The sequence below is a fragment of the Fusarium pseudograminearum genome, chromosome 1 (assembly GCF_000303195.2).
Source record: "Fusarium pseudograminearum CS3096 chromosome 1, whole genome shotgun sequence".
Taxonomy (NCBI): Eukaryota; Fungi; Ascomycota; class Sordariomycetes; order Hypocreales; family Nectriaceae; genus Fusarium; species Fusarium pseudograminearum.
In genome coordinates this window covers 5,714,906-5,730,559 of record NC_031951.1, presented here as the reverse complement: position 1 = coordinate 5,730,559, position 15,654 = coordinate 5,714,906, and the positions used below count along the sequence as shown (strand labels likewise).

General features: G+C 45.9%; 6 protein-coding genes across 6 annotated transcripts, besides 2 other annotated features; 4 read left to right on the top strand and 2 right to left on the bottom strand.

Moving 5' to 3' along the window:
- Window positions 1–29: 29 nt before the first annotated feature.
- FPSE_11383 (uncharacterized protein) lies at window positions 30–2,073 on the top strand (the record flags this gene model as incomplete). The annotated part of the gene is made up of 9 exons (XM_009264500.1): window positions 30–131; window positions 183–230; window positions 294–304; window positions 579–767; window positions 822–1,009; window positions 1,332–1,351; window positions 1,405–1,836; window positions 1,892–2,005; window positions 2,044–2,073. The coding sequence occupies 9 exons, from the start codon at window positions 30–32 to the stop codon at window positions 2,071–2,073; spliced, it is 1,134 nt and encodes a 377-aa protein (XP_009262775.1).
- A 112-nt stretch (window positions 2,074–2,185) lies between these two features.
- On the bottom strand, window positions 2,186–5,266 carry FPSE_11384 (uncharacterized protein; the record flags this gene model as incomplete). The annotated part of the gene is made up of 5 exons (XM_009264501.1): window positions 2,186–2,617; window positions 2,670–2,898; window positions 2,953–3,155; window positions 3,223–3,577; window positions 3,627–5,266. 5 exons carry the CDS (start codon window positions 5,264–5,266, stop codon window positions 2,186–2,188), a joined length of 2,859 nt encoding a protein of 952 aa, XP_009262776.1.
- Window positions 5,267–5,575: 309 nt separating this feature from the next.
- Window positions 5,576–5,621: a microsatellite.
- Window positions 5,622–6,490: 869 nt separating this feature from the next.
- On the bottom strand, window positions 6,491–7,148 carry FPSE_11385 (uncharacterized protein; the record flags this gene model as incomplete). The annotated part of the gene is made up of 2 exons (XM_009264502.1): window positions 6,491–6,954; window positions 7,004–7,148. The coding sequence occupies 2 exons, from the start codon at window positions 7,146–7,148 to the stop codon at window positions 6,491–6,493; spliced, it is 609 nt and encodes a 202-aa protein (XP_009262777.1).
- Window positions 7,149–7,927: 779 nt separating this feature from the next.
- Window positions 7,928–8,875, top strand: FPSE_11386 (uncharacterized protein; the record flags this gene model as incomplete). Its single annotated transcript, XM_009264503.1, has 3 exons — window positions 7,928–8,132; window positions 8,193–8,264; window positions 8,319–8,875. The coding sequence occupies 3 exons, from the start codon at window positions 7,928–7,930 to the stop codon at window positions 8,873–8,875; spliced, it is 834 nt and encodes a 277-aa protein (XP_009262778.1).
- Window positions 8,876–10,562: 1,687 nt separating this feature from the next.
- On the top strand, window positions 10,563–11,412 carry FPSE_11387 (uncharacterized protein; the record flags this gene model as incomplete). The annotated part of the gene is made up of 2 exons (XM_009264504.1): window positions 10,563–10,634; window positions 10,693–11,412. 2 exons carry the CDS (start codon window positions 10,563–10,565, stop codon window positions 11,410–11,412), a joined length of 792 nt encoding a protein of 263 aa, XP_009262779.1.
- A 2,200-nt stretch (window positions 11,413–13,612) lies between these two features.
- FPSE_11388 (uncharacterized protein) lies at window positions 13,613–14,401 on the top strand (the record flags this gene model as incomplete). Its single annotated transcript, XM_009264505.1, has 1 exon — window positions 13,613–14,401. One exon carries the CDS (start codon window positions 13,613–13,615, stop codon window positions 14,399–14,401), a length of 789 nt encoding a protein of 262 aa, XP_009262780.1.
- A 671-nt stretch (window positions 14,402–15,072) lies between these two features.
- Window positions 15,073–15,097: a microsatellite.
- Window positions 15,098–15,654: the final 557 nt, after the last annotated feature.

Here is a 15,654-nt window from a genome sequence, read left to right as displayed (position 1 = left end):
ATACTAGAGCGACTTCGAGGACAAATAGAATGGTGAAGCAGACTGTTATCGCGCGGTATTACGTTGAGGAAAAGCTCCAGGAGGTTCTTGAAGGGCTCTTCGAAGAGCAACACAAACCATTCAACATCAGGGTATGTGCGGCAACCTTTCACGTTACGGTCTACCATCTAATGGATATCAAGATGAGAAATGACAACTGGAAATTCAACGTCCCCAGACTGGTGACCGAGGTATGTTCAGGCTTAGGCCGATTTGTTGGAGTACCTATTGTAACTCACACTGACCACTAACAGGAAGAATTACGGTAAGCTCTACACCATATGAGCATTTCGACCCAACACGTTCTGACGAATGCTAGACCCGCTCGTGTTCCTGATAAGTGAATGACGCCACCGTGTTTTCGCTGACATCTGTGGCTCTTGGGGGGCTTGTGGAAAATTGGTATTTGATACCCATTATTCAGTTGGGCTCCGAGACGGGATCCGGCCTCAGCCTGATCGATGAATAGAAAGTACAAAATGGTTTCTGCTGAATATTTAAATCCCCTGTACAGTTTACGTCGTCATAATTCTTGACAGTAGCTTTAATCCAAAAGGCTCAATGAATGCACCTCAATGTTTCATCGATGAGGTAACTCAACCTGTGCAACTTGTTACCGTCACTTCCCATGCATCTGAGAATAATGTCGCGGTACTGTCACGCCAGGTCTCAACGGTAGAGCAACTGAGATCCTTCGTTAGCCTCGACAGCCATCCCACCTACTTTATGTATGTGCCGTCAAACATTCTGACGATTAATCAAATTTAACATGGAGACATTAGATCAATATGTCAGCGCCACTCATTTGGTCGATTACACATCACAGAGCCAATGTTGAGTTTTCTTGTCGAGAACTTCGATCTCGGCCCTGCATTGTGGGATCTAACATCATGCTTCTATGACAAAAGTGATAATTTCGAGGCTTCAGTTTGCATGCCTTTTACAGTATCCCGAGACGGGACCAACATAGGTCAGTAAATAAAATTTGCCTACAGAACAGAGTTCCTTTTAACACATCTCAGAGGTGGTATACTCCATCCGGTACCCAGAGCTAAAATCAGATCCAAACAATTGGGTAATTCGCCAAACCGGGATCTATCAAAAGTTCAACACAGAAACATGCCAAAGCCTGATAATCATTTTCAACCCCCTGCCAAATTCTAAACTTTACCAGAAAGCAAAAGACTGGATTTTTGAGAATCCGAAGACCGCTAAATGCCATCGGTTCTGGATACATGAACACTTGTTTCATACATACCTATCACACTGGCGGTGCTATAACGCTTATCTAGAACGGATTCTGATTCCAATTGTAAGTTAAGAGCCCTCTGTGCTATCTTCCAGAACTGAACTAACTGTATGGAGGCCAATAACGGAGTTTCTTCATTCATCGAGGACCTTACGGAAGCCGAGTATGAACATCTGTCTGATCTGGCCTACTTGGAAAGCCGTTTATTAGAGATACCTGTCTTGATATCAGCTTCGGATGATATACTGGTAGGGCTCTGTTCTCTCTGTCAAGACAGACGCAATAACGTAAAGACTCGAGCAAGAAGCATGGCGCGTGCCTCTCAATCTCAATTCGAGCAATTCCGTCGTAACTGCGCTGCTTACACGCGAGTATCATATTGCCTGCAGAGACGGGCAGAGAAGATCACCCAACTTTTAGCCAACACTCTGTCCTTTTGCGAACAGTTCAACGCCAAGGCACAGAATGAGACCATGCTCGGCTTGAATAAATCCGCTATTTTTATCACTACTCTTACGCTACTCTATCTACCTCCATCATTTGTAGCTGTACGTCGTCATTTCGGTATGGTCATCCAATACTATGTAAACTAATCAAGTATAGACATTTTTCGGCATGAACTTCTTCAGTGTGGACGAAGATACAAACCAAACTGCCGTTACCCCCATGATATGGGTTTTTGTTTTATGTTCTATAGTTCTCACCATTGGTACTTTTGTATGTTATCGCTTTCTACTCGACAGGAACCTTTTCAGGAACATGAGCCTCAGATTTACGGTTGTTAAGAAATTCATGGGTTTGGAGAGGGCAATCAAGACCTCTGATACGGAGCTTGGGCCAGTGTGATGTCATTGGACATTGCATAAGTTTCGTGCCCCTTCTATACGAGGATGAATATCATAGATCTATAACGTATTGTTTTGTCGGCTTAACTGCCATAACCAAGACAGCTGCCGTTCCTGACTTGTGAATAACCTTGAGATGTAATTTTTCAGAATTTTCAGGGAGTCCATTCAACTTTGCTCTCTTGGTGAGCTTGGGGTCGACATCGGTGCCGTCGAGTCCAATCTCTAGCAGTTCGATGCTTGTGCAGCCCGAGTACCCACCCAGAGCAAATATTCGTCCTGTTTCTTCACAAGTGGTGATACTCAGTAGACGATATTGATCTGTCGGCTGGTAACCGTCTACTGTCAGATTGTTACATGTCCTTCCAGACTTGAAATGCCAGATCTGGTCGGAGTGCGTAACCATGAAGGCTTCTGAAATGCTACTACCCTTGTAGAATGGTGTCATGTCTGTGAACATCCTCGACATTGTATGTCCGTGATTCTAAAGAATATTAATGTTCTTACTCTGTAGATCCAGGTATCACATCACATACCTTCAACAGCAAACGGTGTGTGACAGATTTCTGCAATTCAAAGTTGTTGAGAACAACTGATAGGGCAAGGGGATCTCTGCGCATAGGAAATACCATGTAGCATGTTTCGTGTGTGTCGAGTATGAAATGCTCGAGTTGTTGGTCAGGTCTCTCAACTGGAAATTCCTTCTCCTCCACCAACTCAAGCCTAATTTCGTTGTTTCCGCTACTCGATGTTCCATCTGTGTGACTGCTTGATGATGTTCAGCCAGGCGTCAGTGTATCAAATGAAAAAATCCCTCACCCGGTCGCCATAGTGTCTGGTTGAGGGTTTTCCCAATGGATCTTAGCCCTCCAGAGGATGCTGCCATTCGTCGCGTCGCTCAGGAGACAGGCCAAGGTATCTGGAGATTGACAAACAGATAGCGCGTGAAATTCCTTTCTCAAAAGAGGCTTCTTGTAGCGTGCGCTTAGGTTTGTCCCGTCCCCGATCTTGAATATGTAGCACTTTATAGAGTCAGATAATGTCAGATAGGATATTGAATTTCCCTTTTATATCATACACCATACTCACATGGCTATCTTTGCGACTAGAACTTATGGCAACAATGTAGTTGTTCGTCAACTTGACTGCGCACCAGCACTCTTCGGGTTTGTCGGTTTCTTTTTCATAGCATTCAAATGTCGGTTCTCGTGTCGTAGCCCCTCGAAATGAATCAAACGACGCTCTCAAACGATCACTTAATCCGTTTTTCGCTACAAGCTCGCGTCGATTAGCACTGACGTCGAAAACCATGATGGTCTGGTGATTCCAGTAAGCCAAGAAGCTGCCATTTGGTGAACTATCACAGCCTTTGAAGTTGTCAGACTTTTTTTTTCCTAGTTGCCATCGATCGACACTACATGATGCTTTGCTTCTGCTTGTAGACCTAGTCGAGGTAAGTTTTCATATAAAGATAGGATAGAATGTAATCGTACTGTTCGACACTCTTTCGAGTCGTCCTGTCCAACGAGCCCGGTCGAGATGTTTCCTCCAAATAAGCTTTCTTTGTGTTTCTGAGTCGTCCAGATATTTTCTTGGCGTCGCACCGCATCCTCTTGTTAATTTTGAGCACATCCGTCTCTAGAAACCCCAGCATATCCTCCATAGCTGCCTTTTGGGCGACAGAGCACTTGTCAATAAGTGAGCTATGCTCTGTCAATACCGCATCGTTAATTTCATACCGATATATCGCGAAAGACTTCCAAAATGCGTCATGCTTGTCTTTAGCACACTCGCCCCGAGCGCTGGCATACTTCGTGACGCCTTTGTGACCATTTTCCATATATGTGAACAGCACACTAATGATACAGCCCAAAGACCATATGTCGCTGTTCTCATTCATTTCAGGCTTAGAATTCGTAGCCTCAGGGGGGGAGAACGTGCTTCGTCCTCGTACGTTTTTGGTATCCGATGCAACACCTTCTCCTGAGTCCGATTCCTGAGTTCTGAATAGATCCTTCAAAAGTCGACTTTCTTCTGTGCCGCTGTTCTTCGGTTTCTTTCCTGGTTCGTGAACGGTCTTAACTTTCGAGATGCCGAAGTCGCTAAGTTTCCAAACCATTTCGTCCGCATATGAACTGTGTTGGTCCTTGAAAAGAAGAACATTGGCGGGCCTCAGGTCTAGATGATAGCAGATATGATCTCCTTCATCGCTGTGGATGTTTTTGTGAAGAAAACTCAACCCATTTGCTAGCCCCATAGCAGAACCAATAAGTCTTGCTTTGAACTTCACATCCATTTGTCGATCTGTCTCCATGTACTGCTTGAGGTCACAAAGCGCCAAGGGCATCAAAAGATAGAAGTTAGTATCCTTTGTTTCTTCAACGACAATGGCAGCCAGGCTGGTAAGAATATTATCGCTCTTCGAAGAACTGCGAAGAATCCTGCGGATCGTCTGCAGCTCTTGATTAAAATTCTTCCTGGGATTGGGCGCTTCAACAAATGATTTTCGAGCAAGCTGCACTGTCATTGAATTGACATTGTTAAAGTCCCCGTTTGTCGTCAAATGATCCGAGGATATAGTGACTTCCTCTACTATGCCATAGGTGCCAGAATTAAGTTTTTTGTTAACAGTCCATGGTAGAGATTTCATCTCGTCTGTCTTGATGGTGACAACGTCCACACTCCCGAACACGATTACACAAAATAATTTCTGTACCGAGAGGAATTTTCGTGCATCTGTGAAATTACCAAAGAGAGTTTCGAGATCTCGTTCAGATTGAGGCAGATAGTACGGTTTCTCAGCCCTTTTCTCTTGTATTTTTGCAAGATTGCCCAGCACCATTTTGTCGACAAAAGCCATTGCTGCTTCGAATGAACATTGGGCACAAAGCATAGCGGCTAGGAACTCATAGAGCATTCTTCTCTCGATAATTTGTTTGAAAGCCTGCGCGTCGTCTGGCCGCTCAACTTGCTCATCTTTGAGAATGTTGTAGAATTTGTCCAGTTCTGGCTGTGGCAAAACTGTCTTGATCATCCCGAGTCCAGCAAATCTTGATTCTTTATCTTGATTATCAAATTCTCTGTTGAACTCGCTACTGATTCTTCCGCAAAACTCGTCGTAGGGCGACGCCATGATGTTTGGCAATATGAGGGCAGCACCAGTAATTGTTTTGGCATGATATGTGATAGTGAGAAAACAAGACAGGGAGCAATCTAAAAAATACCACATTGCTTTTTTTGTAGGTAGGTACAAACTCCTCGTGACCGTCCCAGCCCCCAACAATGCGGCTGAGTGCAGGGGTCCATCATCCAAACTTGTATCTGTACACGTCATTAGATTCGGTCTACTTTCGCGTTTGAGAGTTTGCATTCTGCCTGATAGAAAGTCTGGATATTCCAATTTTAGCTCGCATTTAACGATACTCCAATTTTGATAATGCCATGCCTGTCTGCCTAACTGTCTGCCTACCTGTCTGCCTACCTGTCTGCTTACCTTCTGCAAGGTAAGTAAGTACCAAGACAACTGTAGACGCTGGGCTTGTGCTCCCAACTCTCATTGCTGACCAAATTATCATGGCCGCAACTGAAGATAGCCTAAGCGCTGGAGATAATATTCCTCTAGGCCCAACTTCCCGTACCTAGGTAGTCTAGTAGAGGTACTTAGTAGTTACATCGGTTAGGTCTACCCAACATGATATCGGAACCCTACATGCCAGCCGTGGGATAAAAAAAATAAATGAACGCATTCTAGCATAGCCCACGGGCATACACTTCTGTCCCAAAGGCCATCAGTGATGAAGTCTTTTTTAACACGAGGAGCAATCATCACCCTTGGCTACAGAGCCAAGAGTCTGGAAGGTACTTTACTAAGACCTCAGGTCGTGGCTGGCTGAAACGGATAAAGTACCACGGCGCTTTGAGCTGACCAGCTTACTACACATTGCTGTTATGTTGGAATGGCAAGGTAGTACCTGATAATAAGGTTTCCATCTTGAAATACACTTTTCAAGCACTATGACTCCAATGCTTATACAGGACCTTTTTTTTTTTTTTTTTTTGCCTTGCCCTACCTTGCTTTGCCCTAATATAAGGCTTCAGCTGGGCATAAAATGCGCTGTTCACTTGCTTCCATCTGGCAAGGTAGTACAACAGTACTGGTTAGGTCCCAACAAACCCCATGTATGTAGTAGGTACTGGTTCAAGTACTACAGCTATACATTGAGATCCAGATAATATTTCGATGCCTTGGTATCTACAAGGCATGGTATAGTGAGTCTATCGACAGAGTTGCAGTTTAGAAATGAGTGTATTGTCTACATTACTTCCAATTAATTAATAACATCCCTCCGTATCGTTTCTAGTAGAGGTTAAAGATAGCGAACGCCACAAAGACAATAGCGGGGGTGAGCTCGAAGTGCTTAGCAGCGCTGTTGACGGCAACACTAGAAGGCTCGGGGGTTGAGGTTGCCGTATTGACAGAGGAAACATCTGTTGTCGTCATGGCTGAAGGAGTCGCGATAATGGTAGACTCGATTGCGCTAGTGGTCGAGACAACAGTAGTCGGTGCTTCCGTAGTGGTCTTTACAGAAACTGTTGTTCCGGGCCCATCGCTGCTAGCAGTAGTAGTCTCCTCGGTCGCAGCACCAGAGGGACTGGGAGTAGGAGAGAGGTCACACTGTCCGGCGACCTTGCTCACACCACTTCCGTAGTACTTCCAGATACCGTAGGTCTCTGCACATTCGATGCATTTATCATAGTGCTCATTCCACTCTTGGCTGTCGCAAAAGTCTTTGTTTTCACGAGCCAGGGTGATGAGAAGACCTATAGATGTCAGTTTCCACTTCTTATTTCCCTTCGATGGCTAACTTACCGCAATCCTCGTGACAGGCATACTGAGGAGTACCGGGCTGTTGACGCTTGACAAGAGGGACTGTGTCTGGATACTCGAAGCGAGGGTCAACAGCAACAGCGAGAGTGGCCGAAGACAAAAGAGTGTATGCAACGAGTGAACGCATGGCAGCAATTGAATAGCTAAGCGAGGGGAATGAATACTGTTGTCGGAATGGGAAGCAAAGATAAGTGAATGAAGGTGAGAAAAGCGATTCAAGGACTTTATACATGCAGTTCACAACCCCATGCGATGCACATGCTTGAATCTTCCTGGCTACTTACTCAATCAGAGCAAGCCACAACTCATACCTGCAGAAATGGCTCACCGGCTTTAGACCATTTCACAACCGATTCTAGCTACATTCCGAGGCAACCAAGGACCAGCATCTCACAAGAGCACCATGATTAGCAGTTCATAGAATCATGACCTAATGCCAAGTCCAATTAGACGCTCAAGATGCATATTAACCCTCTCATCCGATATCGCTCATATGCAACCAGACCAAAAAGAGACTAATCACTGCAACAGTGGCTGTATTTAGCCTTTGTTGTGGAAACGAGGTGCTCTTGGCAGACCAATGAACGTGTCGCGATGCATCAAAATCTTATCTGATCATCTGATAAGCCGGGGGTCGTCGAGAGTGGGTTGACACACGAGCTGCAGTATTTGGCAAATGAGTCAATCAGATCACATTGACACAGGCATTCCATGCACTTTTGCTTGGTTCATTGCATCCAAAAGGTCCAGAGATAGCTTGGCAGTTCAAAAGTCCCTCACACACATGTGAAAGCTGGACTTTAGGGACAGTCCATCTAGCAGTATATCACCAACGCCAGTTTCCCCTCTTTGTTCAAGTTCGTGCGTACCACTCTCTCAGTGAAGCTTTGAGCTTTCAGTTCGACAATGTTCAAGAAACTTCTTCTTCTGAGTCTGGCATCTTTGGCCTTGGGTCAAGATGAGGCACCTACAAACGCCACCGTCACCGATGAGGAGATGGGCCCTGCCGCTTTCATGTGGCCTCCAGACCGTGTTTGGTCGGGAGACATGGATAATAGGGCTCCTTGTGGCTCGCGAGCCGGGGCAGGGAACAGAACCGATTTCCCTCTAAGTACGTCAAATCCTTCTATGTCTTTTCCATTGAATACATCTTACTGACTCTTCCCTATAGCTGGCGGTGCTGTTTCCCTTGTTGCGCAGGATGATTACTACAACACAAAGATCAGCATCTCATATTCAAGTGGTACGCTTTTCATCGCATCTAGTATTTCATTGGTTTTAGACTAATAGTACAAAGACCCTTCATCGAACAACGATTTCGAGACTCTCATCCAAGAGAAGAGTATTTCAGACCTCAACCCAGGACACAGCTGTGTCAAAGTTCCCGACGCGCCGTCAAGTGTTTCAGCAGGCGACAATGCAACACTCCAGATTATCTACCGCGCCGACTGGGACGCTCCTCACAATCAAACATTTTACGCATGCGCGGACATCACGTTCGTCTCAAAGGCAGATTTCAAATTTGCTATTCCCTGCTTCAACGCAACAGAACCGGGTGACGATGACAAAGCGGCTGGTGCAACAGCTGATCCTAGTGCAACTGCTACGCATCTTCATACCTCTGACGATGACTCTGATGAGGAGAAGAAAGAGAGTGGTTCAAAGAAATTAAGTGGCGGTGCTATTGCTGGCATTGTTGTTGGCTCTGTGGCAGGTGTTGTCTTAATTGTCGGTGCGGTTCTGTTTATTTTGCGACGAAAGCAGCAGGCCAAGAGAAACTCAAGGATTGCACGTATGGAAGATAACGCCCGTAAACATCAGCTTGCGACAGATGGTTCACAGCCAAGTATCTAGATATCTACCGAGGTATTATGGATGAATGAGCACGGTTGTCAATTCGTTTGCCTTGCTCAAACATCTCATCTCATTTGATGGTGTATTGCGATTTCTAAAGTCTAGACTAGTGTTGACTTTTCTTAACCTTGTCCAAACACAAGAACGAGGCTTGAGCAGAAGTATATATTGCCTGTCTTTGGAATCATTTAGGTTTCGGAAATTATTTGATGGTCCCGAGATTACAATACGATAGGCACCAGTTATAGCTTCCGTTAAAATGTGCCTAGTGAAACAGAAGCCGAGCCGAACAGAACCATGAATAACTTTATGCAGTAATGTGCTCGTGTACCGTTACGCTAGCAAGCATCACCCATCCCAAGCAGCTGACGACAGCCAAGACCTACCGAGGTTTGATGACGGACGGGATAAGGGTAGCACTCGCAGCGGGGAGAGTGGACACAGTCAGTTGAGAGCGGTACGAAGCGTTGGTTCCAGGGTTCGTCCAGAAGCCCTTTCACAACGGTAACATCGTGGTTCCACGGTACCTGTAGTCTAGACCTAATCCACATCAACCAGGTCCTTGGGAAAAGGTCGTGTCATGGTGGTCAGTCATGGATGTGGCCTGTTGCCCTAATTTCCAAGGGTTTTTCTTGGGGGTTTTGGGGGTTGTGAGGCTTTCCATTTGATCGGCGATTGTCATGCTGAAATGAAGTAATTCAGTGGATAATTGATTAGCAGGTTAATTTCAATACGGGCAATTAGCCGTTGTTTGCCGAAGTTCATGATTGTAGCTCGCAACTCTCCGGTCCGAGAGCACACGAGTATGTATCCCAAGTGTTCGTCGAAACGAACACTTTAATATGGTTTTGGATTGTCGAGGTTTGTTTGGACGAGAAATATCCCTTCTACAAGCCCTCTCTATAGTGCTGCTATTATTGTTATATAGTCCATGGGTGTTTAATTAATTATTCTGCAACGTATCTCATACAGTTCATGCCCGCAAGTCGTGAAGGCTACCCTACATCTCTCGCGTATCAATGATTATTGGAAGTATAACGTCATTTAACAATAGTTCCGACTGCCGAGTCAACACTCAGCCCTTTGAATGGAAATGCTGTTTTGGGATCCTGTATTTGTTTCACTGAAGGCTGAAACAGCCACATTTCCCACACAGACTAGACAAATAGCTATCAAAAACGCCTTGAGTGGGCTTCTTCATCGATTAGATGGGCTATGGATCGTTTAGATAACGCTACCCAACCAATCAGCCGGACCCTAATAGATACGTCAGCAATCCTGCAAGCAAGGGTATCCCAAACAGCGTCATCTAGTTCATCCTTTAGACTGGAGACCATTGGCTTAAACCAGGTTTCTCAAAACAAATGAGGATTCTGACAGACCAGAAAAGCTTGTCTCGTTGAATGATCTTCCTATTTAAGTTTACGGCCTGTGGCTTAGGGAGATAGATCTTCAATACGCTTGCATTATTGCATCAATTCGTAGCCCTACGACTTTGATCTGACACGTAGATTTACTGGTTACGGCATTAGACTAAGAAATCCCACGTCAGCACCAGCTTACCTCCAAGCTGCGCCTTGAAGGTGATCAAGTATTTAATCGTCTCAGTGCCACTTGTGAATTCTCATCAGCTACCAACATCTTAATTCTAACACAAATCCCAAATCCCAAATGTCAAATCACAAGTATGAGTGACACAAAGAAGCCGTGGGTTGATGGCCCTTTCACATTAATCAGTGCGTCCAAGTCCGGCGACACGGTATGTATGTCTCGAGATACTCAACAACGACCCTTGACCCACTGACCATATAATGTAGCCTGATAAGCGAGCTGAGGGAGCTAGGAGATGTGCCGCGGAAATGACAGTTGTGCACAACCTTCTACTCCGAGGCGTAAATGCCATCTATCTTCAAGCGGTCAACGTCGCTGCAAGAGGAACAGAAAAGGACAAATCAGATTTCACCAACTTTGCATGGGCATGGAGCCAAGAAGTGCTAGAACACCATCACAGCGAAGAGACACAAATCTTCCCCGAGATCAACAGACTTGCTGGAGTACCAGGCCTGATGGACGCCAACATTGAAGAACATCACTTGTTCCACACGGGACTCGAGGACTATACGGCGTATGTTGACAAAGTACGCAAAGGAGAGGAGGAACTAGACGGCGAAAAGCTCAAGAGTATCATCGACTCGTTCATGCCCACTCTGAGAACGCACTTGGAGAACGAAATCGATACCCTAGTCGGTCTGGAAAAGTACGCCGACAAGTGCGACTGGGGAGCGTGGTTCGACAAAGTGGCAGCTGACTTGGGCGCCCAAGGAATGAAGAGTGCATCTCACCGCAATGAGATCTTGCCTTTGGCTATGGTCCTTCACGATAAGACGTTTGAAGGTGGGCTTTGGAGTGCTTTCCCACCGCTTCCTTGGATCGCCATGGTGGCAATCCGTTGGTTGTTTGTTAGAACGAATCAGGATTGGTGGAGGTTCTCGGGATGTGATTCCACGTCGATGCCACAGGAGCTGCCGTTTGCCTAGGCTTCTTAGTTGAGGATTCTAAGAACAGGGAATTTGAAGTTGGTCTTGTTGGCTGCGGCTTTTATCTAGAGATGGTGGCATACGTAATGAGTATCTGAATTATTGACACGACTTTGAATACGATGCGGTGTTTATGTACAAGTCAAACATCAAAGGTATCCTGTTGAAGTTCATCCCTGAGGAGTTGTCTCAGGACGCATATGTCCAAGGACGATCTATTACTATCTTGATCGAACAACATACGGTTGGGTAGATCCTGTTGGTTAGATCGTATGATAGATAATCTGTTGGTCTGCCCTTGATAATACCTTGTTGTAACGTCTCACTGTGATACTGGATCTCCAATTTTCCATGTTACATAGACTAACAAGACGGGCCCATTTGTCAAACAGCCGTTAGCGCCAACAAGTCGACCGTCGGACGGCTCGTGCAAACGGGAAGACGGAAGCTTGTCGTTGTTTCTAGGATCAGCTACTTTGGAGCTCATCTCGAGGGTAGCCCCCCCAAGCTTGACCTATGAAGAAATTTCGCATACGGGTTGATCCGCTCGGAATGTGAATGCACAAGTCCCGGACCCAGAGAACTGGGATGATTTACGACTTGGAACCTGATACTACGTCGTTTCCCCTTAATTAGATATTCATTCTTGTAAACGGTACATAATAACAGGTAGACCTAGTCATGGGGGAGCTATATGCAGATGGTGACCAGGGGTTCCTGTCACGTTATGGACCCAACAGCCGTGGAGGGATGGATAGGTTACAGTGCAGTGCCAAGAAGTATGCACTCACTACCGGGACAGTAGTGACAGCGCCACATGATGAAAGACAACTACAGTCAAAGCCACCGCGGGATATCACTACGGAAATGACTAGATAGATAAATTATCTGCCGTTGGAGAATCTGCATTGGAATGTCTTTGGAAGCACAGATTGTACTATTTAAAATGAAATGCCGAGCAGATCTTCCCTGGATCCATATAATTGCTGATCGCTCCCCAATCTGACACGGAACACTGTCGCTTGGGGATTGACATGTAACGGGGGGTCCGCGGGGAGATAGGAACGACATGGTTTGGAAAGGTCACGGACAGTTGCAAAAACAACAGAGCAGAACAAAAAGAACACACACACACACACTGTCTGTTGGTTGATGATCGCTGCCCCAATGCGACAAAACAGGGCTGGAGATGACGGGGCGACCCCTCAAACCTAGAGTATGTCAATGATGCACTACCATACGTGGTAAAAAGTCAAGCGAGAAGTTTGTCACACACCATCACAACATTACAGCTGAGTCGAGCAACAAAGCGTACGCTGTAAGCCTCAACGTGACCGACGCCTCAGTAAGGAATGCGCATAGTGTTGTGAGACACGGCACTGTATAACCATCGTATTTATGCAGTTTCCAGTAAGGATGAACGGTTTGGCAGCGAATAGACCTGCGCTAAAGCAAAGCGTCAGGGCCCTTCAGGGGGTTGTGCTAGCGTTGTTTTCTCGCTTTGCATCAGACTAGACAAGCCCAGTGTCAGTGTCATAGCCTCGGGGGAAGGGCTAGAATGAATGAGACAAGGTTCTCTTTGGGTCTGTGTTTTTTTGTTTTTTGACAGTGACAGTTTCAGAGCCAACTGAACTCAGTTGTTGCTATTACTTCAAACTCATCTCCGCTAAGCTCTAGTCTCAATCAATTGAAAGGATTGTGGTGGAGCAAGGTTTCATTGTGTTAATATTTGCTTGCGTGAGGCTGCTCCAAACAATGCCAATCCTACCTCCCTCCTCCTCTCTCCACTGGAACTCTCTCCACCACGAACAACCCTTGCTAATGCCGGTATGCTTGGCTACCCGGCGCTGCAATCCCTGCTTGGCCCTTGCCGGCCCAACGGCTTTTCTCCCTCGTCGCTTTGACTTGTCGTAAAGGAAGCGAGAAATACATAGCAACTTGGTGAACTGACCGCTCATTTCTGCCGTTTTTCTAACCATGTAACGTCGCTAGCACCAAATCGACATCATACGAGACAATCCTTTAAAGACTGTCATTTCGGCACTTGGGACTGTCTCTTTTTTTCCTACTAATACCCCATTATCTATTTCATCCCAACTCTTCAATCTTGTCCTACTTCGATAACTCACTCTAGTAGTCATCGTTAGCACCAACTTTGACAAAACACACAGCTTGACACTACACAATCACTATGGAAACAATGGCACCACTAAAACAGGCCCTGCCCTCTCTCCAGATCTTCCTCAGCCAGGAGCAGGCTCAGGAGCTAGGCATGACGCCATGGTTCAGCTACTCTGTCACACTTCCCGAACGCCCCATCCCTGGCGCTTCCGAACGAAAATCCATCGAGACTGAGCGCCTTGTCGTCCGCCCCTTCACAATGAAGGACCTAGAAGCTTTCCATGAGCTTCGCAAAATCCCAGAGCTCCAAGTCTACTCAACAGCACGTGGTCGCGCCAACAAAGACAAGGACGAGTCCGAACGACAACTCCATTCTCTAGTCCAAGACGACCAATGCCACTGGTGGTTCGGCGCCTTTCTCAAGTCTACCGGCGAGCTTATCGGCGAGGGTGGTCTCCCAGATGTTCTCACCATGTCTTCTTCAATTTCCGGCTGGCCTGAAGCCGAATTCCTTATCAAGCCCCAACACTGCCGTCAAGGGTACGGCTCAGAGCTCTGGACCGCCATTATGGATTCCTGGTGGGACCTGCCCCGCGAGAAGAGACGGCATCAGCTCATTCCCATCGTTGCTCCTGGTAAGGAGCCCGGTGACAAGGTGGACGAGTGTGTCGTTTTCCAGTGGGAGGCCAGCAACGAGGTCGCCAGAAACTTCTTCGCCAAGATCCTGGCACAAGCACCGGTTGCTGCGCAGGGTGGCTGCGAGAGTATGGATACACGAGAAGGAAGGGTGGGAAATCTGATCACATGGTCTGGTACCTTGATTTGCAACCCCAGACCAGCGATCGAAGAGGATTCGGACTCGGAATAGATACACCAATTACATATACAACAACAACAGCTTTGTAGAGCTTGGGAAGGATATGGCAAGGTAGCCATCATTGATTTAAGGGCATGCGTAGCATCAAAAGCGACAATTCGTTAGAAATGATAGCATTAATTCATTTACACAATTACACATACAGACTAGGCATTAGCCAGTGAATGACGCATCTGGCGAGAAATCAGGATATGAACTTGATCAAGTCCTAGATTCGATCGATACTAGATGCAACGTTTTTTTTGGTGATGATAATACGTGTCATATATCTATATGGTTCAAAGGGGGGACCTGAAACAGGAGTCAAAGTTGTGGATAAGCACAAGCTTCAACCATGATCCTTATTTTGTGATGCAATAAATCTGTCACATGTTACATGAAAGCATAGAATTCTAAAATGATATATAACTATGACCTCTCGATAATCTTTCAACATGATACACGTGCTTTTTTGTTAGTGTGTGGTTCAATGCAATCAAACGATGTCAGGCATCGTTGAAGGACTAGGCAGTTGGGCATCAGAAAGGAGCCACCATGTGGAGAACGAGACACCAAAAGCAAAACAAGTTAGAAAGCGGCTATCAATTTCGTTCATTGAGTCTGGAACGAAGATTGAGGGGGAATGATAACCGCAACTGCTTGTTTTGGTATCTGTGGTGAGAAGCATAGCATAGCATAGCATAGCATGAAGCAACACATGATGTGGCAACGTCTATTACCTCGCACGACTTCATCATACATGACAGCAAGTGATAGAGGAAAGCTAGTGAAGGTCAAAGATTCACCCTGGTACTATAACGGTTTACAGGATGAAAGTAGTGATTCATTGATATGCTATGAAAAAGATGGACTGGCCCCTGAAGGATGACTGTAGAGAAGGATCTACACTGACGATATAACATCCCAAGCTAAAGTAAATCTTAAGGTTACTTAGTATGGCCTATTTGACATTGGACAAGATGTATCCGAGATGGGCGGATCCATATATTGATAGACATGAGCAGGTTTTTTTTTCATTCTCGACTATTTCAGCCGAGGCAGGATGTAACCCCTCCCCTTAGATGTGCCCTATCTTGGAACGGGGAACGGGGTAATCGAGATAATGCAGAAGTAAGGATCATAGTATAGATTTTGTGTCACCTCAAGTCGAGAACCGTACTACCGGAATTGATTCTCGATCACACAGTATTCTTGATGTGTTCATGTCTATCTGCAAATGGTACCAGAGACTGACTGGGCGTGAC